Source organism: Melanotaenia boesemani, chromosome 6, assembly GCF_017639745.1.
Source record: "Melanotaenia boesemani isolate fMelBoe1 chromosome 6, fMelBoe1.pri, whole genome shotgun sequence".
Lineage (NCBI taxonomy): Eukaryota > Metazoa > Chordata > Actinopteri > Atheriniformes > Melanotaeniidae > Melanotaenia > Melanotaenia boesemani.
In genome coordinates, this window is record NC_055687.1 from 23,252,256 (window position 1) to 23,278,379 (window position 26,124).

The 26,124-nt window shown below is 41.5% G+C and overlaps 1 protein-coding gene across 3 annotated transcripts in view; it reads left to right on the forward strand.

Annotated features, from left to right (window-relative positions):
- The window catches only part of LOC121641260 (transcription factor HIVEP3), a 41,009-nt gene that overhangs the window by 12,236 nt on the left and 2,649 nt on the right, over positions 1-26,124 (forward strand). For 2 of the 3 annotated variants that reach the window (XM_041987306.1, XM_041987308.1), the window contains exons 2-7: positions 15,721-18,049; positions 18,307-18,596; positions 18,699-20,717; positions 20,900-21,045; positions 25,263-25,438; positions 25,593-25,694. In XM_041987306.1, coding sequence (XP_041843240.1) covers positions 16,072-18,049; positions 18,307-18,596; positions 18,699-20,717; positions 20,900-21,045; positions 25,263-25,438; positions 25,593-25,694 — 4,711 coding nt within the window. In that variant the 5' untranslated portion in view covers positions 15,721-16,071. Of the gene's footprint in view, positions 1-10,286; positions 10,372-15,720; positions 18,050-18,306; positions 18,597-18,698; positions 20,718-20,899; positions 21,046-25,262; positions 25,439-25,592; positions 25,695-26,124 lie in introns of those variants that run through there. The other variant, XM_041987307.1, reaches the window with a different exon arrangement.

Sequence of the window (26,124 nt, forward strand, 5' to 3'; positions counted from 1 at the left end):
TTCTAGGTAAGAAATGTAAGTACATTTTTACTTTTTATGCAGACTGAAAGCGTAGTTAGAGTATGGACTGCTTGATTTTAATATAATTCAAAAGTAACATTTGGAGAGCAATCAGAGTATATTCTCATTTTTTTAAACACATATTTCTTATTTTCCTACATTGAAACGATTCTACATATGCAAACATCAGTTTTGTTTCAGTTGCCTTTCATTTACAGTGCACAACAAAAAGAACCATTCAAGAGTTGCTCTCTCCAGGCATTGTGCTCTCATGAGGCTCACTCGCCAGAGGCAGTGAAATCAAGTTTTCAAAGCCATCCATCAAGTAAAACTTAAAAAAAAAAAAAAAATTAAACTGTCAGAAAATCTGCCCTGAAATGAATAAATGGGTATTCCTGTACTGATTACAGTATCTCCACAAAATACCCATAAAGAAATGGAGGCATGCTTGCTAACATACAATATTTTAAATGAGAACCAGATTAATGTTATACAGCCTGGCTGCATTTTGGGATAGTTTTCTTAGAGGACTAATTGAACACTTATTTATTTATTTGTTATATCTGTCTGTTACTGAGGTAGTTTAAAGATTAAGGTTGTCATCTGACTAGCTGAGGTTGGCCAAACTCAGTACAATTGTTTGAGCTTAGCACAAATAATCTGCCTTTTTTTTTTAAAACAGATTTTCATAACAGAGATATTTATATTTTGTTAACAGGTCTCAAGGTGACTGAATGCAGGGCAAACCCCTTTATTCCCAGTCTTTGTATTTAGCTGTTCTAACTAAATGATAATAGCAGCATCTTTGCATCTCTCACTGAATCCAGACCTTTCATCCAGGTATCATCAAGAAAATCTAAGCTAGCCCACTTGCTTCATTTCCCACTGCTGTCGTCAGTGCTGCTTCACAGCTTCACCCCTCCACCACTGCACCACCACCAGTGTCAAGGCCCAGTCCATGGCACCCTGAAGGGATTGGTTGCTATTTATGGTCTTGTGTCTCTATACCCGTCTCACATCTACAGCTAACGTTTGCCTTCACCTCAAATTGTCCAAAAATATTGATATGTGCCCTTGAAAAATTCTGCATTTCAATTGCAGCAGATTTTTCTCTGCAAGTCATCCTCTATAAATGTGCAATGCTTTCCATTAATCTGAACACGTCGAGTCTTATGTGAATTATCCCTCTGGTGCTTTCTGTAGAATTCTGTAGAATTTTGCAAATGCAATCAGACTAACGCATATGTTTCACTTTCAATATGACTCAAGTCTGAACTGCTGCAGTCACAGTAAAGGAGAAACACTTGCCATTATGGTGGGTTTATTTGGCTCATGATTAGCTGTTCAGTGGAATTTTACAGAATACAATATCTCAACCTTCTTACTGAATGCATTAACCTAGGACAGTTGGCTGAAGCCTGGCATTGTTTTGTTTTGTTTTATAAGCTGGATGGAGTTTGATCTAAGTATTTCAGCTTTAGCTGAATCTGCTTTCTTTGATTTGTTTGATCACAATGCTGCAGGCTTGATATGAATTGTCACTGAAAACAAAATTTATTGAAAAAGCAGAAGTAAAAGAAAAAAGTGGTGGGTGATTCTCTTATAGTGCTTTACAGGTGATTTCCTCCATTTTTTTCTTAGGCAAAAACAGCCAGTCTGAAACTATAGTGATATTAAATCCTCATGAATATTGATTTAAAAAATAAAAATAGGACCTTATCAATAAAGTTAAACAATTATTCAAATGATATTTTAAGCTGGTTATGCAAAATACTTAAAATAACCACTGCACATCTGACATGATGTGAGAAAACTGAGAGGACTTTGTTATTATGCCTCACTTGTGGCAAAAACTGGAAGAGTGACCAGTGTAATCTAATTTCAAGAAAGAGCTTCAGACACATAGCAAATATGGTTCAGTAAAGTTATCATGCTAACCTAGCTCCTCTGCTCTTTATCCTGAGTTTACCTATTTTATTTGAGCCTCATGTCCAGTTGTGACTAATTGCATTTGAACGTGGCAGATATGAAAGGCAGTGCTTTGAGTCACACCTCATAATTTCATTTCCAGGGGTCAAATTATTGTCAGGTGGCACATTCAGCTTGGAAACAATGGTAAACAATGGACAAACCCATACATTTCTGGGAAACATTTTCCTCACAATGTTTATGTCTTGAAGATTAGATGAATGGTTAACAGGCCGCTCTCAAAGTGACTGGCACATTTAGCTGAATTTTGTCATCGAGTAGAGGATGAAAATGACAACTTTTATAATGTGTTAGACCTTAGTGAGTTTTTTGGACTATGGCTTGTTCATCATCATCAATAAATGAGGCTTGGCAATAAAGTCTTTAAACTTGACTATTACTCCAACTCTTAAAATCTTTTTGTAACAATCTGCAGCCATGAGCTCATCTAAGAGACTGCATAACAAAGTGAAGTGTAAGAGACTAAAGAAAGAAATCTAAACAAGCCTGATTCGTTTTGACATCAAGCGCTGTGGACTGATAAAATTTAAATAAAACTTTTTGGCAGCAGCGACTTATTCTGGAAGCAAACATTGCAGCATCTGTTGAAAGCTGAAGTTGAAGGTGACCTTATACATCAGCAGAAGGAGATTACCTCAGGAGGTGCACGATTAAAGGAGTGACATGACTCCCCACTGTCCCCCAAACTAAATATCAGTAGAAATCTAACTGCCCTCTCAAGAGCCATGCATGCAAAAGTTTACATCAACTGGAGATTAAAAAAAAATGAGTAGAAAACTGTGTTAGCTTTTCTTTCTGTTCTTTTTTTTTTTAAGTATTTTAAAGCTAAGTCACAGAGATTTTATCAAATCAAAACTAATATTTGGTGTTTTATCCTCTCTCCTGGCTTATTTGTGTCATTAGAGACACAATTTGCAATGTTGGAGTGCTCAAATCTTGCGAAGCGGAGATATTGCTACACTATCTAGTAATGCTTGTTTATATTATTTTATTTAACTTTTTTTTTTTATTGCATTCTATTTTATACTTTTCTTGAACCTTATTGCCTCTATTTTACTTTATACCTGTATATATTATATCTTAGTGCTTATCCTGCTTTACTGTTGGTGTTGTATTGCTGCTGGTACCCAAATTTCCCTGAGGACTCTCCATAGGGATTAATAAAGTATTTTCTATTCTATTCTATTCTATTCTATTCTATTCTATTCTATTCTATTCTATTCTAATGTGACAGGACAGAAAGTTCTCACAGTAAACATGTCCAATGGTGAAACATTCCCTGAGGTAACATGTAATGATCTAAAGTGTGTATATCGATACATGGAAGCCAGTGAAGCCTAGCTTAGAGTGTGTTCAGAGACGATGCTTCAACTTGTATTGGATGACAAATCAGCCACACATAACCAAGGGAGTGCTAACAGGAAATCAATGTATCCAGCCACCTATCCCACATCAATGCAGTGTCTCAGTGGCTCTTTACAAGTGTGTTCTTCTTGCTGTCTTTCTTCTTATGCTTTCTTTTCTCTCTCTTTCACTTTTGGGTCTGTCTCTGCTACTTTTCAGAGAGCATTTCTATTTTAAGGAAATCTTTGTCTCTGATTTATGTTCAAATAATCAGACTCACAGGCAGCTCAGAGGATGAGTGGGATGATAGCAGATGAGGGAGAGCTACGAGTTGGCTTTTGGGAGTCAGATTTCTCCTAAACCATATCGTGCTGAGGTGATGACAGCTGGAGAAGTGCGCCCCTAATTCCCTTAGCATTGGTCTCGTGATCTTTAGGCTCGATTACCCTCAAGAGCAATGTGAGCAATTTGGGTGGTCAGTGGAGAAAAAAAAAAATAATCCACATCTATGATGTGTGTGTGTGTGTGAATAGTTTTTTTTAATTTTATTGTAATCAGAGGCTGTGTGTGTTTGCAGGGATTTTGGATTTGGTGTGATACCCTGGAAGCAGTCACAGTGGTTGAGTATGGCCTTCCCTGGTGGCCAGATTAGACTGCACCTCCCAGAAACAATGAGAGCAGCCGTTGACACATTTCTGCATGTCTGCCAGTTCGAAGTGGGCCAGTTGGTTTGCAGTAGATTGGGCCATATTTTAGTTACACTGCAGGCTTATTGGGGTTTTTCCATAATTTTAATAGAGAAATAAAATGTGTAACAGAAAATAATCTCCAGTTGCTGCCTTGTAGCTGTATTAAAGAAACTGTACACAGTGTATGTTTGGTTGTAACTGTGTCTTTAAGCAGTGTGCATGTATTGAGACTTGTTTGCACCTTGTGTTTATGGTACAGTAAAGCTGATTTCCTAAAACCTGCTCCTGTTCTGATTTGCTACTGTAAAGATTAGATGAACAGCTAAAGCAGCTTAATGATTTTACTTGTTTGGGCTCCTTCAGCCCTCAAGAGAGTAATGGCACATACACACATGTATTTATTTATTTTTTTACAAATGATTGCATTCTAGTGGTCTAACACCATTAATGCTTTACAAGGACAAACATAAAGAGCATTTATATGACATTAACAAACTGTGGAACAGGTTTGTCTTACCAAATAATTAGTTTAAAAAAGACAAAAGAGCTTCCTTCTTTTTTCATTTAAAAATGTATTCACTGTTATATATAATTCAATTCATAGATGGTGATACTGTGTGTGTAGATTTTTTTTTTTCTGTACATCCAGTTCACCTGTGCTGTTTTTCTATGGCTATTTCAGGCAGGTGCCCCAGATTGAATGCAAAAAAACTATATAGAAAATAACAACTCCACTAGAAGAAAAAAAAGAAAATGCTTATTTCTGTTGCAGCTGAGCCCATCTGTTAACGGTGTATTCATAGGAAATATTTGCAGCATTAAGGTTCATGAAGGTGAGAGATTGGTCTCAGATATGAAAGTGAAGGAACAGCATGAAGAAACAGATTATTTCTTGTTAGTTTTCCAGACTTTTTTCAGAGATACACAGTATATGCAAACAGTAACTTTAATTGCTGTTTATGGTTCATGTATGTTCTACAGATTAAGCACAGATGTTCTGTTTATTTTAAGGCACTATTTATGTTTGTTTTTTGTTTTTTTTATCTTGTTTATGTGATTGAAAAAGTTTTTATAAGTTCTGAAGCTGCATTCTTAAGATCTAAAGGCTTAACTCCCCACCCACGTTTATTAGCCATCATAGGCTGAAGCTTTGGGCTGATACTGAAGACATCAAATGACCACAAATGAGAGCCATTTCCCTCAGTTTTTTGTCTCTGACTCTCTACTATACATTTTCAAACACTGCTTCCCTCCTTTGTCTTGTAATTCGTTATCTTACATTATCCCTCTCTTTTTCTAAAACATACACTCATACATTCTTCTACTTTCAGAGAAACAAACATAAACAGATGGGGTATGGCACGTGATGTTTGTATATACAAACTAGATTTGAAGGGCAGCTGATGAGGCGTTGATGCGTCAGGAGAGTGTCTGTTGACACGCCACTAATGCAGCGTGGCACCAAGCAGAATGGCCAGCAGGGGCTTGCAGCAGAGGAGGGAGAGTAAACTGAAAACGGACGCTCAGGATGAATGGAGTTGTTTGTCACTGTGGGTAGCAATTACATGGACCGGCCTGGCTTTGAGTAAATTCCCTGATCAGAAGGTTACCCCTCTGCCAAGCCGGGAGGAGGCCACGTTGATACGTTCTGCGGCCTGTTTAAACACACTCAGACTGAGCTTCCACCTGTTGACTCTTCCCTCAATTCTGTGTTTGTGCAGGCAGCAGTAAAAGCACCGGCAGCTCCAGCTCAACTGCTCAAATTAACATAGCAGCAGGTTACTGAGATGTGCAGATAAGGCATGGCGCCGTGTCATGCACAGAGTTGGAGGGCTGGAGTGTACCTGTTTCACACAGGATGCAGTACAACAGCTGCAAAAAGAGGAACTAGTGCAGGCTTTCCCATCACTTGGGAGGAATCCACAGGGGTGACATCATAGAAAAATAGATAACTTCAGCAAAAATAAAAATAACTGCACAAACAATTATTGCTGTCATAAGATTGACTTTTTTGGGGTTCCATAGCTAGATGCTGTTATCATCAACTAGCTATGAGAGACAGATTTTGAATTCTGTGCTGTAGAAGTTAACATGTTTCTATTATTATGTAATCTCAAAGCCTTTTGAACTTTGGAAGTAGCATAACAAAAGATTTCAAGTTGATGGCAATCATTTAGTCACTTGAGGACGTTATAATGATACTGACTTTTCACCCCACGCAGTCCTAGCAGCAGAGCTGTGCATGAGACTCGTCGCAGGGTTGCAGCAAGCCCTTTCTTTTGTTCGCACCACGACTGAGAAAGCAAATATAAAGCAGCCGACTGTGAACGGTGGGTACAGTAAGCTGCGTGGGAGAATGTGCACTGTGATCTTGACATCCACGCATCTGTGAAACTTGTGGGCATGAAGAGGACAAGCTTTTTGAAAATGTCAGTTCCTCTTTCTATATTTATCCCTACAGACCCCTCCTTCTCTATGCTTTGTCACTCTTTTATTTCATTTGCAAACCACTCATGCAGCATTCTGAGCCTGTCCAAAGGCAGACGAGTCTCTGATACATCTGTCATCTGTTTGACTTGAGTTACAGTAACTCCCTCCCTGAGGTTTCGTTCTTTTTGCTGCTTTTGATGAAACAGTTTCGTGTCGGATGACCATTTTTTTTTTATGTAGATGAAAGTTAAAGTTATTTCTAAAGACTTTCCCTACAGTGTAGTAGTAACACACACTCTACACGCAGTCTACATAAGCATCACAAATTGTTAATGATAGATTACCTCTATAAATGGTATTACTTTTTAATGGCCAGGCTACTTTCCACAGTCACAACCCACAGCAGCCTTGGAGACATGATTTCCTAGTAATCCTTTTCTTAGTATAAAGTTTGTTTAGTCACATATATGGACAGTGATGCTTATTTATACCTAAGCAGCATGGAAAAAGGAAAGATAATGAGTGTGTTGTGTTGGTAAAATTTAGCCTAAGAGGGATTTGTGCAGTTTTTGGTGTCCCAGAAAAACTGTCAGGAATAGAACAAAAGAGATGCAGAAAAGAAAAGGGAAAAAGGTGCTTAGTTAAACAGATTGTGACCAGTCTTTTTGTATTTTGCAGGATCAGATATATACCATCTGCCGAGTTTCCATATCGACTGGCTTTAACAAAGAACTAACATGCTCATTTCTATTGGCTGGCTGTTTGGATGCTGGTTGGAAAGTACTCCCCATAACCTCCAGCATTTTTTTCTCTTTTCCTTCGTTGGGTTTATAAGTGTATGCCAGGACATCTCCAGATCCAGTGTTGAAATTTAGTCCCGCTGAGTGAATACAAGTGTGTGTCTACAAGACAAAAAAAAAAAAAAGAAAAACAAAGTTGGCAGCACCAATTATTTTGTTTTTTCCAGTGTCGTATTCTTTGATGAGATATTTATTGATTCAAACCATAATTTAGTTTAGCAGCTTGAGGCTACATCAGCTGCTGCTGGGATAACTTACTCAGTCATGGAATAGCTTGTGGTCTTAACAGCTTGTGGCAAATTGTGGGAAATGTTGGCATCATGTTTTCTGAAGGAAGGAGATTGAACAGAAAAAGGAAGAATAAATGACATAAGATAAATGGTTGTGATATACTGTATTGAGGTGTTTTTTTTGTTTTTTTTTGTGCAGGAGTACTAATGCATTTCATCATCAGGTCATAATGGGCTATGGTCCTAGTTTTCCTCAGTAAAAGTACTTGCTGACTGGTTGAACATGCGCTCTGGGTCCCTTTACCTAAACCTTTCCCAAAACTGCTTTGAATTGCATATTTACATTGTCTTCAGACCAGAGATGCATCAGTTATGATTGTCCATGAAACCTAATATAATTTAGCTTCCTCTTCCTGAGAATTGCTCTCTGGTTAAAAAATATACGGATTAATTAACCCAATATTAGCACAGCACAAACACACAGTGTCTTCGGCTGACAGGTGGAGATATTGGCAAGTTTATATTAGCATGTTTACCCCATTTTTGCTGAATGAGGAAAAGGGTACTTAGAGGTATTTTAAGCTCATTGATCAAATTTAGTCTTTTTACATCCTGTTACCAAAGGGGACCATTGCAGACCCTCAACCCATTTTGGCATTTTTTCCCATATAAATACAAATAGAGTAACACTAAACCACAGCTGCTCTTATACACAAGGTAGGCTCCCTCTTTAAATGGATCTTGTTTCTGTAATAATACCACAGTCTTATGGACAGAATGGGTCAGTTTACTGGAAGACCACATGTCTGAAATACTCTGCCCTCAGAGACGGGAGAACGCTCTCTGAATAGTCCATATTTGCCTACTTTACTGTCTGTGTCTGCAGTTTATGGGGTAAAAGTCCAAAAATATGTCATCTGTACGGTTGTCCGTAAATGCGCAAACCACTCATTTTGTCTAAATTATAGTCTGTGGCTGCTCCAAAACAGCATGAAGTTTCTTATAAAACATGATGTTTGCATTTTAGGTGTTGCTTCTCTCTACATTAAAACATGTAGGGTGTGTGCAAGTTAACACACATGAAATTGCCTCATGTGACCAGGCCACTTGGGAGCGCTTGTTTTCATTTACTGTAAATGAAAACAGTTTTGCATAAACTGTAACTCTGACTTGCTTTGGGCTAGTGAGTAGCATATGGTTACTGTTTATTATTGCATAATGAAAGTGTTTTTTCTCAGTTATTTTACTTCCCATTTTGATTTAATTCTTCAAGATTATAATTTCCTCAGCTTGCAGAGCTGTTGAACGTAACACATCCTCTCTTTAGCTCCCAGCTCTCCACTCCTTGGCCTTGCTAACTGTTACGTCTGTGTTGAGCAACTTTCCTGTCAATCATCCCCACAGTGGCAGTTTTGTTCCCGTTTCCCCCCTCCCAGCCACACACACACCTTCTCGTCAGAACCCCTCAGTCTGAGGAACAGAAGACAAAGGGATGACGGATGGGTGAAGGTCCCTGACAGGGAAGTACAGTACAGAAGGTGTGTGCTGTAAAGGGTGACAATGAGCACATTCAGGCAGACACAATAGAGTGCCTCGGCCAGCAAAGCCAGCAGGCTGTGAGAGTCGCCCAGCATCAGGCCAGCACAGTCCCCCTACAGCAGTCAGCCATCAGCCACACTGAGCCAGGGGCAATCACCAAGTTCTGGACAACACTCCTATTGACTGAGACCTAATAAAACAAGAAGAAACACAAAGCAGAGGAGAAAGAACTGGAGGGCACGTGGATAATCCAGGAAGAGCACATGAAAAAAAAAAGTTGAAAAGCAGGTAGAATAAGATGAATAAAAGAATAAATGGGGGCACAGTTAGAGCAACAGAGAATCATCTTTCTTTCTTTGGCTCGTCCCATCCTCTGGATGTTAGTCCCACCAGGATACCACGTGTTGCTGGCCTGCATGGATCCATGTTCCCTCTGCCTGCCTTCTGATCAGTAGCCCAGCCATCCGCTCATTCTGAGTGCCGGCTCGTCGCTGTGTGAGCGTGTTTATTTTAGAGTGTGTGACTCACACTTCCTGCGCTTTGCCAGTGAGGCAAAGCTCTATGGAACAGCAGGACCTCCGCTCATTCTCAATTCTCTCTTTCTCTTTCTGTTTCTCTCCCTTTCCATCGTGTTGGACTGCTGATAGGCCCAGCCTGAGCTCTGCGTAATGCGGGGGCTTGCTTGAATGGATGCCACTCTGGAATTCATTTACAGATGCAGTGCAGTGGTACTCCGGCTGTAACTGGAAGATTTATGTAAACCAGACACACTCATGTCGGCAAATGTTTCACCACTTTGGAAAAAGGTGACTGAGTTTTCCTTCACATACAACTACAATGAGATAACTTTGCTGATAAGGAGGTGATCATTCTGAGGAAGCACCTCCAGGCTTGCGTGTTGCAGGGGAAAACCCCGTGTAAGACCTGTTTGCAATCTTGTCTCTGGGCAGTGTGCCACAGCTGCTAAATGTGTTTCGAGTTAAAGAAACAGCAGCGGACAATCCCGTCCTGAATGTGTGTATTCAGCAGATGATATCGCTGCAGTTTAAGCAATGAGGTGAATTTTCTGAGATGATTTCTACAGGACTCTGACTCACTCATAAGCAGCTTCTTGCTGCCACATCTTCCTCCTTCCTCCCCTTGCATTTATACAGTGGAAACATTCATTCAGTATCTTCCTCTCTCCCTCTTTCTCCATCACTCCTTTTTTTTTTTTTGCCTCTCTCTCCGTCTCTCTCAGCAACACACCCACTCAAACAGTCATATCCGCTCTCACTCTCTGGCTCTCCCTGCTCGTCTCGCAGTGCCTGTGAAGCGTCTCTGAGGGGGAAGACCAGACTGCTCTGTCAGGTAATCTAAACTCTGCCTCTCTCTGCGCCCCACTCACTCTATCGTCTTTTTTCGGTCTGTCTTCCTCTCAATTTTAAACCATCCATCTTCCAACTGCAACTTCTCCAATTGTAGGGGACTGGGTAGACATTAAGTGGTTTATTTTTGCATATTTGGAAAGTTTTGTGCCTTGTCTGACATCTTAGCAACATATTATTTGAGTTTCAGGATTTTGCCTTGTCTCTTTCACTGGTGTGAGAGCAAGCCTCAGATTAAATATATCGCTGTTATGATAATAGGTTATAAAGTCACAAATTAAACTAATGTCAGAAAGAGGTGTAAAACTCTGCAGATTCTACATGAAAGAAAAGGCTGTTATATAGCTGAGTTTTAGTCATTTTAATGGTTATTTGTGCTACCAAACCCACCAGGATTACTATAAAACTCAAAGTGTTGCCCACCTCTGCTCCTTTCTGTTAGATATAAAGGCTGGTACTGACCTGCAGTTCACCTGCTTGTGTTTAATTATAAAGAATGCTGCAACGGCTGTGAACTACCAGTCTTATCAGAACCATGTGAAATCCCTCTTGCCTCAGAGGTACAGCAAGCCCAGTGCATCCCTCACAGAGCTGAGAGAGTGAGTGAGGGCTCTGGTATGTTGTTTTGTCAGACGCCGTCCTCCTCAGCACACACTGACAGCAGTGATATCCCTGGGTGGGTGAGAGTCTCAACCTTTGAGGTTTTTCTGCTCTGTCTAGTGTTTGGTTCGGTTTCCTTTAGTGCTTTTTTGGATCGGTTAGTGTTACTGTTTAGGATTTTGGGGTTTGGGTTTGAAGAACAGCTCTGTTTTTGGTGGCAGTGGCAGCAGGAGAGGAATTGGAATTCAACTTTCCATTTTACAGTTCAGGAATGCTGCTGAGTCCACCTGTACAGTATCAAATGCTGAACTGCTTCATTGAGACTATGAGTGTTTGATGTCAAGGGTCATGCCAACTTGTCAACACATGCAGAGGCCAAGCAGTCCCCCTCCTCACTTCCTGCTGCCAGTGTGAGTCTGTAGTCAGAGAGGATGCTGGGAGATAAATTTAGACCTCCAGCTCCCTCTCCATCTGCCATTGCTCAGAGTAGGATGGTTTCCATGGGAACATGCGCCAGGCTACTGCCAGTAAAAGAGAGAATGGGGAAGAGAAAGATAAGTGTTTGAGTGTGCATGTTTGTTAGGGGTTTTGTGACAGCAGATTTTTTTTCTAAAGCACAACGTGATTTATTGTAATGTTGTGCCTTTTTTTTTCCTTTTTTAAATCTGTCATTACCAGTGACTGCATGAATCCATCTGAGTATTGATGGGGAAGTGAACGCAACCTCACCTCTGCTTGTAGTGCTCTCTGTGGACACTAACAAAGTTTTAACTGTACAACGACCGCAAAGCTCATGCACGACTTATTGAGCCAGAGATGAGCAAAATGTTTTATAGGATTTACAGTTTTAGAAGTGGCAGACTTATAACAGATGCAGCAAAGATGATAGGAGACAATGTGCGACGGTGTGTGACGGCACGTGTGTGTGAAGGAGGTGGAGTGTGAGCTCTTCTGTGTGTCAGGGCTCCCTTGGGTACCTGCATCAGAGTCTGTTTCTGCTGACAAAGCCACCCCTCACATGTACACACACTCTGCTCACATTCCTCACTCATTCTGTCTTCTTGTCTCTGTGGAGGAGTCATTAATCACATTTTAGGTGTAGACACCAGAAACTAGTTTGCACAAAAAAAGCCACTAAATACACAGCAAGACTGTGTTTCTGTTAATTAACATTAAACGGTTTTAAACATTCAATAGGTGGATCTTGTGGTGGGTAAATGGCACCAAATGTTCACTGTGATGTGTTGAAAACTTCTGTTAATATTAACAACTTGGCTGTGATCCCAAAACACCAGGTAACAGAGTGGTAAAGTGGAAAACTGTATCAGGTCTTCCTGCTCACACCTCAACCCAAAAATAGAATCAAGAATGCCCATGCCCCACCTTCACCAGCAATTTACATACTTGTGCACTTCATGTGTGGTGTTACAGTAATACTGTATCATTGTCTTAAGACCTATCACGTTATAGTTATTGTAGTAACAGCTGTTGATGTGTCATGTCTGTGGAATGAGAGTTCCGAGGAAAGGAAAGCCCCTCAGTGAAACCAGGGTAGGTCACTTCAGGGCACTGCAGCAGACTGGCTGGTCACATCTGTCAGAGTAGATTTGGGGTTGCTGTTCGGTGTGGTCTGGGGACAACAGTACTGTACGCTCTATATGGGCGCTTTAGGGTGTGTGTGCTTTGGCTTAATGTAGGCTAGACTCTGGCATTCCTTTCTCTCATCTTCCTGGCACAGCCCTGACTGTGTGTTTCCTTGCTCAGACCTGGCAGTCTAGACTGCAATGAATAATGTAAGTGGCGCTCTTCTCAACATTAAAAACCTTCTAATTGCCTTGTTTTTAAGGGCTGCAGTGATGACTATTCTTGAGATCATTAAACCTAAACTCTGATAACCATTTACATGAACAAAGAGACTTATTATGGGGTAGTGGAAAAGATCATTTGTCCTGCTCTTTGTGTGTTCCCTTTTGTTGGATCTTTATTTCCAGACCCTTGCTTTTTTTCTCATCATCACCTACTTAGCTGCTGCTCTTCCAACTTTTTCCTATTTTTTTTTCCCCCGACTATTTTCTCTGCTTCTTTTTCTTATGTTTAAGTACTTTTTTATTTCTGTTTTTCTATTTTGGTGTGTAGTTGACACCCTTCTATTTCATACGACCTAAGTTATGTAACTCTGGAGAATGATGCATCACTGCATCAACATTTCAAAACATAAAAGAACTATAGCCACTGCCAAAACACGGAGAATGGGAAAATAAAAATAGAGAAGTGAATTTTGATGGCATTGTTTCGGTTTGTTACGGTGCATAATTGCTGAGTTTCATGGCAAGTCTGTGTAATCAAAGCTCTGGTCTGCTTAGAGAAACACATACTGGACAGATGATTGGCCCTTGCAGATGTGTGGAAATATTGAGACGGAGCCAAGAATCTGTGTTGTTTCCACAAAGAAAGGTGTTTTGTTTTATTTTTTTTTTCACTGTAAACTGGCTCTAATGAAGGCTGACTGTGCTGTGTTTTTTCAGACATATGGAGGAGTCAAAGTGTTGCTCATTATAAAAAAGTTGTCATAACTGCACTGGCACCATAAACTTCGGTTTTCTGTTTGGGTCTGATTATTTAACCATCGGATCAGCTGTCTCTCTTTCCCACCTCTTCACCTGTAATCTTATTCTTCGTTTGTATGTATATCTCTTATATGATGGAGAATCCATTTTTGTCTGCAGTCGCTCTTTATCAGTGTTACACTGTTGCAGAAATCTGCAGCGGTGAAGAGAGCACACAAAGCATCCTCCTTAACTTAGCACTGATCTCTAGAGTCTGACAGAGTTAGGGAGTTGCAAATAGTGTTAATGTCTTACATAGTGAACGATACCTTAGATAAGCCTATGCTGGGGCTGTCAGCAGTCTGGCATGCGTGCTCACTGAAAATGTTATGATTGGCCATGTCCATTACCACAGTGTGCTATGATTGGCTGCAATACAAGAATCCCATGTCCTGAGTTGAGACTGAGTGCATGCTTTGTAGTAAGTGGGAAATATTACACAACATACATCTTGATAAAAGATAAGATTTCATTGTACCCTCATCATCTCTAAGCTTAGCCTATATTTCTAGCTCTTAATAAACACAGCTTTCTAGTACTGTGGAAATGGGAAATATTACAATAGATCCATCTTGATAAAAAGGTTTCATGGGATCCTGATATAACAGAGTCTGATTCTTGTCTTGGTCCCTCATAAACTTTGCACCCTGGTGACAATACAGCATGAGAAGTGTAGGCTGAAACACAGCTGCTGTGATTCTAGAGATCAGACCACAGCATTTACCCCCCTCAGCCTCACTGCCAGATCAGATAAGCATAGGCTGAATTTCCAACATTTGTTTTGACTCTGCCTTGACATGGAGTCTTGTCTGTTGGTGCCTGTGTTGTGGATGTTGCCAGGCTGACTCCAGCAAAAATTTGCCAGTGCCTTTCTAAAAAAGAGAAGAGTTTAAGGGATATTTAAATTTTAGGAAGATTTAGTGGTGATGGCAGATTTTATGACATTTGCTCAGGTGTTTGTGGCTTTTCAAAATGTCACAGGATTACAATGTCTTCATGTTTTGTAAATTTACAAAGGAAGTTTTATTTTTGTTTGTTTTGTCTTTGGAGGACTGTCTTTAAAAGAGCAGCAAAAACATGTAAGACATTATTGCTGGGACAGTTCTTTTACATTTGTTCTCAAAATACAAAATTGAAGCTACACAAGACATTTATCTGATTCTATTAAACAGAGTAGGATTTATGTTGACATTTATTTTCCAGTTTGTTATCAAAACATTAATCACATTGGCTAGCAAGTAAAGTGGGCAAGTGGTTGTCCTCCAAACCAGAAGTATGGCACTTTTGATCCTAAGCTACTTTGTGATCAATTATTTAACCCTAACTGATGCAGAGTGACCACACAGTCAAATAACTGGTCTACATCAAGTAAACTAAAATGTGAAAATTGGGCTAGAAGGAACTTATTTTGAATCCTCCTGAGAGGATAGTAGAGAACTATTATCTTTGAGGAAGAGGTAGAAGAATATTTCCACAAGCATATTACCAAGAACATTTTAAGGTATTGAAGGTATTAAGAAAGAAACACTTAGCAGAGAGGATGAAGTTTTCTAGGTGGCATAAAGATTATATTCTGGAGCAATAGAAAGAGAGCACATAGGTCAATGAATCCTGATTCACTAACTAGATTGCTAGATTGTTGACTGTTAGAAGCTGTGTCAGGTGGTTTGTGTGTTGGGTAGATTATAAACATGATGTAAAGCGCTTTGTTAGAACCTCGATAAGGCTAAAAGGCAAGAATATAAGTGTGAAATAATTAGCAATGCTGTAAGTCATTTATCCTTTTTTAAAGCCCTTTCTGTCAAAAGGATTCATTAACCTCATGAGGAAAGTAATGGTTTTGTTTCTAAGTATGTTCTAATGAGCTCTGGCTTTGATTCAAGCTAGCAGCGAATGAGCTTTCTAGATCATCACTCTTTGTTTTCTTGATTTCATTTAGAAGAATGTATTCCTGATTTTATTGCAGATTGAAGAAGCAAAAGTTGAAGCTCCTGAGGATATTTTTAGTGTACTCAGCCTTGATTCTTTGTGATTAAATCTTTTTTTAGAGCCTCTAGATAATGCAGATAATTGATATGCTTCTTTTTTCTGACTCCATGCTTTTTTGTGTTTCTGTTTTCATTTAGACCCACTCAGACGTTGAACAGCTAGCACTGTCGAGAACCAACAAAGAAGATGCGGGGAAGACCTTGGGAGAACTGTTATAATGGCTAAGGCAAGACAGAAGCAGAGCTGCTTTGCATTGAGAGAGCATCTTTGTTTACCTGCTTTCATGCAGCTCCAGGGCACCTTTTAATGATGCCTCATTTGGTCCTGTTCAATAACTCTTGGCCCGAACAGAAAAAGATCCTCCATTTTGATTTAAAATTCAGTCCGTCGATGTTTGCCTGCCTCTGACCACTCTGCTGCCATGCGGTTGGACCAATGAGGCTCAGAGAGCCTTTCAATACGTGTCTGTGAGGTCTCCTCCCCACTCTATGGAGGCTGAGCCCAGCCGTCCGGCTGATGGGGAGTGCTCTGAAAGGCAAGGGCAGCAGTATGTAACCGCTGAATCTTCATTAGGATCTCAGCAACCCCAGCAGCCACGTAATCCTCGCCCTGTACACAGAGCCTTGGGCCACCTACAAAATCGCCAACCCAAACGTACTGACCTGCTTCGTTTACAGCAGCAGCAAGCAGCAGCATGGCAGCATCCAGACACCCCGGGTCCTTCAGGAGGCAGCTTCTACTCTTCAGCTTCCTCCTTGGCCTCATCCCTCCCCTCTACTTCCTCCACCCAGGGTGAGCATGGTCGTGGAGTGCCATCTCACTCAAGCCAAGAGGGCCTAGAAGGCTTCAGCTCACCCAGAAAGGGGGAGAAGAAACCACAAAAACCAGGGAAATATGTGTGCACTTACTGTGGCCGTCCATGTGCCAAGCCGAGTGTTCTTCAGAAACACATACGCTCTCATACAGGAGAAAGACCCTACCCATGTGCCCCCTGTGGATTTTCTTTTAAGACCAAGAGTAACCTGTATAAGCATCGCAAATCTCATGCCCATCGCATTAAAGCAGGTCTGGCATCCAGCCGTGATGAGCTAAGTTTGAGTGGACCAGAGGGCAGTACTGTTGGAGAAGACCCTGAGGAGCATACAGAGGGAGAAAGCACAGAATCTGAAGAAGAGACTGGCCAGCATAGAAAATCCTCTTCTAAGGAGATGCTCAGGCAGCAGAAGAAAGGAAGTAGGGAGCGGCTTGGAGGCTCAGAGGAGAGCCAGAGGCCTGAGGACTCCCAGGCTGTCAAGCAAAGACTAGCACTGAGGCTTAGTGAAAGGAAACGTGGTCCGATGGCTTCTCCAGATGACCCCCCTTCCTCCCTCTCCACTTCATCTTCTTCCCAAGGCCCTGGCAGTAAAGGCAGCACAGAGTCTGGCTATTTTTCTGGATCAGGCAGTACTGACCTGTCCCAAGTTAGCCCACCAAGTTCTAGTGCCAAAACCTATGCAGAAATTATTTTAGGAAAGTATGGAAGACTTGGAGGGCAACAACGCAGTCCCCACCAGCCGCAACCTCATTCTTCACATTCCTCATCTTCAGGAACTGATGAGAAGAGCATTTCCTTTGCTGTGCCCAAAACCCAAGTAATTGAACACATAACCAAGCTCATCACTATCAATGAAGCTGTTGTAGACACTAGTGAGATTGATAGTGTAAAGCCCAGACGCTCCTCCCTGTCCAGGAAAAGCAGCATTGAATCACCCAAATTCATTGCCCCTAAAGATCCCTACAAATTTGACCCTAAAGAAGAAGCAGCTGGCCCCAGTGGTTTCAGGCACCTCCAGAACCCAGAAACCAACCCACCCAGTACACAAGATATGTCAGCAGTGCCTCTTCTTAGAAGCCACTCAATGCCATCCTCTACCAGCCAAGCAGAGCCCAGCACCTCTAGCACCACATCTTCTAGAGGTTTCCGCCTTTGCCAGTCATTTGATGAGCAACAAGCGGTGGTGGCAGAGATGAGAGGGGCCCATCGTATGCTCAGACGTCAGCCTGCCATAGAAGTTCCCTTGGGAGCTGAGGTAATGTTGGAGGAGGCCAGTCCCACCTCCTCGCTCTCCTCAGCCAGAGGCTTCGAAACAGCCAAAAAGCCACAGCAGCAACATCAAAAAAGTCCCAGCTTGTTTGAATGTGCAGCATGTGGGGCTAGCTTCCAACACAGTGAAGGCTATGATGCTCACAGAGACAGCTGCCCAGGACCAGAACCAGAGGCCCGGCGTGCAAGTAAGACATGCAGGGAGGATCGACCCTTGATGATGCACTATAAGTTCAGAGCTCTGGCCATGGCAGTAAGAAAGAGGAGGAAAGAGGAGAGTCTGGAGGAGGATCCTCCAAGCCCTGGACCTGTACCCGTGTCAGGCAGCTCTGCAGGACTCATTCCAGTGCCAAGTAGACCAGAGCACAGCCAGACCCTCTCAGGTTTGTTTGCGAATCTTTCCAGGAATAAATAAATTCAATTATCTTTTGTAAGTGACACATTTCTTTTCTTTAAGGCCCTTTTTGCATCAGTTATCTCAGCATGTGTAATACCTGATTAAAAAAATGGTCTTAATGAACAGAAATTTTAACTACTTTGTGGAAAAACTCTCATCTGTAGAAAGCAATGTAATTACTACTCATATGCCCCCATACCAATATAATATAATGAGAAGTTGTTTACTGTTGTATCTCTCTAGGTGTTACGTTACAGACTGAGCCAAACCAACCGCCACAGCAGGACAGAAAGGGTGTGTCTGTCATCCAACACACTAGTTCTTTTGAGAAACAGGAGAGTGTATCTATGGAAAGCCAGGAACTAGACCTCAGAGAGCATCAGCAAACACAGCAACCCGAGCCAAAACAGTCACCTTCCACATCCCGCCTCATTCGCCAGCCAAACATCCAAGTGCCGGAGATCCTTGTGACTTTGGAGCTTGATGCTGACATGCCATCTGTGTCATCCCCAGTAACAGGATCCTCATCAAAGGTACACAACTCTTTAAAAAGCCATTTGCTTTGTTTTGTTTTTAATTTGAATAATTTAATTTCCTTTGATTTTATTTAAGTGACTAAACTATGTCTGTCTTAGGAGGCAGAGAGAGTAGAGGAGTTCCACTGGCCTCAGCGTAGTCAGACTCTTGCCCAGCTCCCTGCAGAGAAGCTGCCACCGAAGAAGAAAAGACTTCGCCTAGCAGAAGTTGCCCAGTCCTCTGGGGAGTCAAGCTTTGAGTCTTTGTCTCTGCCTCGAAGTCCCAGTCAAGAGAGCAACATCTCAAGCCATTCTGCTTCTTTTGAAGAGACAGCACGATCAGAGCCAGCGATCTGGTCCTCCAGCAGCCAAAGCTCCCAGATGCTGATGGTGCCATCTACTCCTCAGCAGCACCACCAAAGTCACAAGGAGATGAGGCGTTCAGCCTCAGAGCAGGCCCCAGCTAGCCCACAACAAGCAGAGCAGATCTCAGAGACCAGAAGTAAATCTTTTGACTATGGATCCCTGTCTCCTCAGCAGTCCACGTCCTCTTGGAAAGAAAGAAGAAAATGTCTTCTTACTTTGCCTGCCTCCTTAGGTGAACACGATCAGGACATGGGGAGCAACATTAACCAGTTGTCCAGAGTAGAAAATCCCAACCCTGGCCCCTCCCTATCTAACCATCCTTCTCTGTACTCTGCTGAGGTAAGCTCTGGGTTTCACCAGGAAGCTAGAGGAAAAGCCTTGCAGCTGTTACCACCACAAATCCCATCCTCTCAGGATCTGCTCTCTATGCAGTCCAGAGGCCAGCACGTTTTCCCTCCAGTATCACTGTCACAGCTACTCCCGATCACCACAGCCATATCTGAAGTACTGTCCACTCAAGTTATCCACAGAGCGTTCTTACATTCGCACATAGGATCTCCACCTATACAGATACACCCAGCACATATCCCCATGACAGAACGGTTGAGAATACCTCTGCATCAGCTTCCACCTCTAGTTCCTCTCCCATTCTCCTCTCAGACTAGAGCAAGCCAGGCTCTTTACCTGCCTGCTCCTCCTAGACTTACCACGCATGGTTCTTCCCCATCTGCTGCTGAGGGCAGAGCCTCCATCTCTTCTGTGTCCTCTGCCCTAACCCATCAATCTATTGTGACCATCTCCTACAACCACCCCCGGCCAGTCATAGCCACCTGTCTGGCACAACTGACACCAGTAGTGTCCCTTGTGGTACCAGTACGCCTCCAAACCCATAGACCTACCTTTGCTAGTGCCATGTATACCACCCTGTCCCAGATTTTGGCTTCCACTCACTCACAGGAACCAACTTCTTGCACAACTATGGTTATCATGAGCCAACTGGAACGGGAAAAGCTCCAAAGGACCTACCTGAAGGTCCCTTCCCCAGACATCAAGAGCCTACTTCCCTTGTCTCTGCCAACGGGCCTAGCCTCAGGCTCTGGGGAGGAATATGGTCCACTGGGGTCTGGAGGAAGCAAACGCATGCTTTCGCCAGCAGCCAGTCTTGAGCTTAGCACAGAAGCTCAGCGTCATCAGAAAAGGGTAAAAGAAGAAGAAGAGGAGCAACACAAGACAGAAGAGGAAGAGGAAATAGAACCAAAGGTAAGACAAGAAGAAGAAATTAAAGCCACCAGGAAAACAATGGAAGACGGAGAAAGGAAAAAAACAGATATGTTAGAAGTGACAGCTGTGAAATTAAAGGAGGCACAGGAGCAAGTACCAAGGAAAGATAACAGGGAGGAAAAGGAGGGAGAGAAGGAGTTAGGTGGGAAGACGAGTCAAAAAAAGGAAGAGGCATCACCTGTGGAAGAAGGGTCGAGACCTAGCAGCCCTTCATATCCCAGCCTCCAAACTTCCACATCAGTCAACTGGTGTTACCTAAAGTATGTCAAACCCAACCCATCTGCCCAGAGGGATCCTCATGCCTCAGTTTATTCTACATGGAGTATCAGTGCTCACAACCCCAACCTGCCAGGCCTCAGCACCAAGGTAGCTCTGTCTCTACTGTGCTCTAAACAGAAGCACAGCTCTGAGACATACACCATGGCCACTGCTCCAACATCATCCAGGGAAAAACTGTCTGGGACAAGCAGCAGGACACCACATGTGTCAGAGGTAAACATATACACAATATATCACATTTCATAGGCTTGATAAATAATCCAATTACTATGTTTATGGGGAAACTCCAGATTATTACATATCAGTCTGTTTTGCTTGTGAATATTGCCAGATAGTTGGCAGCATAACTATTAACATTTTACTTTGAGTTTTTCTTTCATTTGTCTTGAGTGTAGGTACATGCCACGCCACCCAGCAGTCTTACCAAAGTAAAGGATCAGAAAAGGCATGGGAAGGAAGAAAATAAAGAAACAAGAGAAGAGGAAAAGCCTTCCACCTCCAAACAGGGCGAACCTTCTCGGGTTCGCATCTTTGAAGGAGGGTAAGGGTTGCAATAGTGGGTTTTTTTCATCTTTGTGTTCGGTATTTTCTAAATTATGGCTGTGCCTCATTACATGAGTTCTTCAGCCTGATGACAGCAAGACAACTATGGAGAGCTGACGAGTGCACAGAGAATTAGAGTAGCAGATGGGAGGCAGAGGGGCCCGCAGGGATTTCATTTGTACCTGTAGCCAAGCTTTTTCTTCTCATTGCTGGCGTGAGTGTTGGTGTTTAAGATGTGTTAATTTAGAGAGATGACAGTGTGTTGGTGTGTGCGTGAAGAGGAAAAGGTCATCTCAAACTTTAATTTTTGAGACTTATAAAAATCTTTTTATGGTTACAGAAAGTTACTGTGTAAACAAAGAGGTACACTATGAATTGATCTGCAACCAGACTCAGTCACGGGTGTTGTTTTATGCATGTATGCTTGTCTTCCGACCTGTACACATTCTCATTTTAGTACTTTTCATTAGCAAGAGCAGAAGATGGGAATACTAGAATAGTTAAGAGGTGTAACACCTTGCTTTATTATTTTAGAAGCTTCCATTATTTATTTATTTATTTGTTTTTTTGGTAAACGTGGAGCATATTTTGGATGGACATTAGAGGGATAATAGGAAATTTTTTGGGGTTGGTCTTTGCTTTTACGTATGTCAACACTTCCACATAACAACCAGTGTTTTGTGTTTATGTGCATAACAGATTGAGAGAGAAGTTGTTGTCTGCTTAACAGTAGATAAGCCACTAATTACCAGTCTTTATCATTTTCAGCGACGCATTAAACACACTCAGGAAGTGCATTTTTATCCATAAACAGCCCACAGCTTTCTTGTGTGTCCCCATTGTACCACCCTTCTCCCTCTGCTCATGCTGCCTGTTTCATTCTGGCAGCTCTTCCACTTTTCCTTACACTAAGCATTATTTTTTGGCATTCTCTCCCAGCCTCCTTTGAGTCCCCTCTCTGTATATTTCCATCCCTTGATGTCCTTCTGCATTTTCGCCATGCATGCAAAAAAAGCCCAGCTTCTTCGTCTTCAACATAGCAGAATGTTTTGCTCTCTGACTTTGTTAGCGCTCATTATCCCTGTCTTCCTCTAGTCAAGACTTTTAATTCATGACTATGTGCAGCTCCAGAGCACTTTTTCATGAAGATGCATCTTGCTGCTTTGTTTGGGCTGCAGTGACTTGCCATTTTCCATTTGTGCAGGCATCTTCATAGCCTTACACAGCTAAATATTTTCCTCTTAGTAACAGACATTTTAGCAAATAAGCAACAACGGCTGTTTCTTTTTATGTCGCAGCACAAGTCTGTGAAACATCATCCTTGCTTTCTCCCAGTGAGCACAAGCTGAACTGCCTCCCTCTAGATTCTGTGACAACGTGTAGATTGATTTCCATGGTTTTAGTGGTTAACATAGCAGATTTGTCCTAACATTTTAACCACTCTGGTGAGTTGGCTGGGTCATTACTGAACCAGTATGCAGTACTAGCTCAGCAATGGCCAGGAATGTTGCACACTTACAGAATAACTCAAAATTTGGAGAATTCATCCAATTTAGTAGTCAGTTACTCTCTGGTTGGAAGTGTTATCCTTTCCACAAATCTATCTCTGCATTGTCTACCAGCCAGGCTTGCTGCTGATTTAAAGCTCGATAAGTGAAGTGTAAGAGCCTTTTTTTTCTTTTCTTTCCTGAGATGTGGGTGGATATTTTTAGCAGTGAGAAAAAAATTCATGCCAGTTAAACATTAGCCAGCTCCTGAATGAAAACAACAGAATGTCACCACTGAGACGTTTTTGTATTTGTTTTATAATTTGTTATGATTTGGTCTTGCTAGTTCTGTCATTCAACAGGGAGTATTGTACATGTGATGCATATCCTGTAATTAACACAGCACACATTGGATGTTTACAACCAACATTGGATTGTACGTTTCCTCATGAGTGGTGTGAGGAGAGCTGGAGATTTTCATAGAGGACAATTCATTCGGATATAGAACATCTGTGGTCCACTGTGTGTGCAAATAGCCTTGGGGTAAATAAGAAAATTGTGCATAAACAATGTTTTTTATAGACTAGGCCTAAATGTGTTGCTTGATTTTTATATGTTGTGTCTATTTTGGGTTGTTGGCTGTGGCCAGGCTTCCCTTCCCTCTCTTTAGCTGCTGCTGTTGTTGGCAGGGCCACCAAATCACAGCAGAATAGCTGGTATTCTTTGTGTGCTCCCAGGGTGTAGCGGAGGGTACAGCCAAGGGATTCAGTGCTGCTGGGCTTTTGGTGGGGCTTCCCCAACCCGCCTCCATAAAGAAAGCCTTGTTTACTCATTCCTTATTATGTGTGTATCTTTTGTGCATTTTGCACATACACCAATCGACTTTCATCATTGTTATTAAAACGGTTCTGATCAATATTTTCATTTGAAATTTGAGTTAAATGACTGTGTAATGGTGGACCCTCATAGAGATGGAACCACAGGGTTGGATTAGCCAGCTTTGCAGTTACCCTCAGCTCTAAAGAGCCTCTTTGAGTCTCTTTTGTTCTGTGTTTTTTGGCCTGCTAAGACTACAGTCATCTACATTGTTTCCAGCACCCATTTACCAGTAGCTAACTGCAAACAAAATGGTATATTTAGTAGTTAAAGAGATATATTTTTAAGGGATACCAAACTAGATTCATAGTATTGCCATTAACTCAGCAAAGAATTAAATGTTTGATCTGATGTTTGCTTATGTGCTGGATGTGGAAAGAATTGTGTGGGATGATACAAAGTGATATCTACAAGTTATCCAGGTGTTAACATATAAATGTGTTTTCAGCTTTCAGGGCGAAATTTTGAAAGGTTCCACGTTCAGTTTTTGGAAAACCTTTGTTATTAGCTGCAGGCACTTTCCCACTGTCATACTTGCATTTGACCAGGTGTGAGAGACCATCCAAGGCAGAGTGCTATAGAATTAAGACCAACACATTCTGGGCTGCAGCAAGTCTCAGTTAATGTAAAGTGGTAGCATACAATGAAACTGAAGTAACAAAAATAGCTGAATTTCAGCTAAATTTATTTTGCACAGACATTAATTGTTCTTTCTGCCTGCCAAACAAGATACTCTAAAAAGCTTCTTAAGTCACATCCCTTCATTTTTCATTAATTTTTCCAGCTGGTGCAAAAGCCATCTGTTAACAGTGGTTGTTTTTATAATATAGTCTGCACATAAGCCAACTCCCAGTGAAATATTTTACTTTTTACTTCTGCTCTAGAAAGGGCATACTAGTTAGCATTAGCAATGTGTTCTAACAGTTGACTACAGTATAGCCTACATATTATCAAGGTGTCAACACATGGTTCTCAACTTATACTATTTCATTTTAGCAAGCCAAAAAACACAAAATCTTCATATAAGTTAAAAGAGACTATCAAGGTTGTTGCAATTATTTTGCTACCTTGAATCTGCAAAGTGTTCGAGTGCACACAGGCTGCTGCCACTCTCCTGCTCTGTAATTTGTGATTGGCAAGCATCAGTGTTGCTAACATGACTTCAGCTTTTAACATAAATGTCAGTGAAGAAGCAGCAGATGAGCAGTGCAGCAGCCAACACATGATCCTAGCTTACTGGCAAGAGACAACAGACTACGTATTTGTGTGGTGACTCAATGCCCCCACCAGAAAGGTTTTTCACGATATCAGCCCACTATTGATGATCGCTGGTCTGATTGAGAGTTGACTTAAAAAAATTATTTCTGACTTGATTTATAGTTGGGACTGAAAAGCATATGTAACTCTCCAGGTTGTTGTCCAGTTTGATCCCTTAAATCAGGGGTCTGCAACCTATGGCTCCAGAACTGAGTGGCTCTCTGGGTTTTCCACAATGGTTCTTAATACATGGCTAAAATGCTAAAGGGCTAACTAATGTTTTTAAATATAGCTGTAATAACAAATGCAAGTTTTTAGCAATTTTTCCATTTTTTTCCTTTGAAACGTTGCACTGAATTTCCACAATGTAATGACACTAGAAGTAGCAGTAGCTACTTTTAAAAGCCGGTCAAACACATACCTTTTTAAATGTGCTTTTTATTAATTTTCTTTTGTTATTTGCATTGTTGGCTCTTGTGAAGCACTTTATATCTTGAAAGATGTGATAAAAATAAGTTTTACTTAGTTACATATACTTGAAAGCAATTTTGATATTTTTCAGGCAACTAAATCTCTTATTGTCACTTTATCATAGGTACAGATCCAATGAAGAGTATGTCTACGTGAGAGGTCGTGGCAGGGGAAAGTACATATGTGGAGAGTGTGGTATTCGCTGCAAAAAGCCTAGCATGCTGAAAAAGCACATAAGAACGCACACTGATGTCCGTCCATATATCTGCAAACACTGCAACTTCGCCTTCAAAACCAAAGGTAAATTATATCAACAAACAAACCTAAACAAAAGTTGTTTTTAAGTTTTTTCCTCATTGTCACATTTTGGTCTTTCTTTTTAAAATATCCTCATTTTCCTCACAGACTATAAGTCATGGACAGTTTTCATTGGGTCTTTCTTGTTCTTTCCTAGGAAACCTGACAAAACACATGAAGTCAAAGGCTCATGGGAAAAAATGCCAGGCAATGGGAGTATCTGAGTCATCACTGGACGAGCCAGAAAGCGAGGAAACAGGTACTTCAGGGGATGGAGATGCCTCTCACATACTTCTCTTCCACTCTGTAGAACTATCGGTACACAGCTGGATGAACTTCTGCCTGTGAAGAACAGTAACTGCTCAGTAGTGACAGCTTATGCAACACCGTGTTCTATTCTCCTCCCTCTGGCCTTGCATAAGAAATGTGAAAAAGCATAAGATAAATAAATGAAGAATACAGATGAAGCCACATTCTGTAGTCACAGGAGTCTGGTCTCTAAACATCTTTCTCAAGGATGTGGCACTGGGGGATAAAAACAAAACAGTTGAACACTTCTGTCTGCCCTTTGATAAAGCAACAAAAGAGCCTCAAAGAAAACACCTCACGATTGTCTCCTTACCTGACTGCTATACCTCCCTTAGCCATCTCTTTCTCGTGACAGACCACACTCGTCTCAACCAAGGACG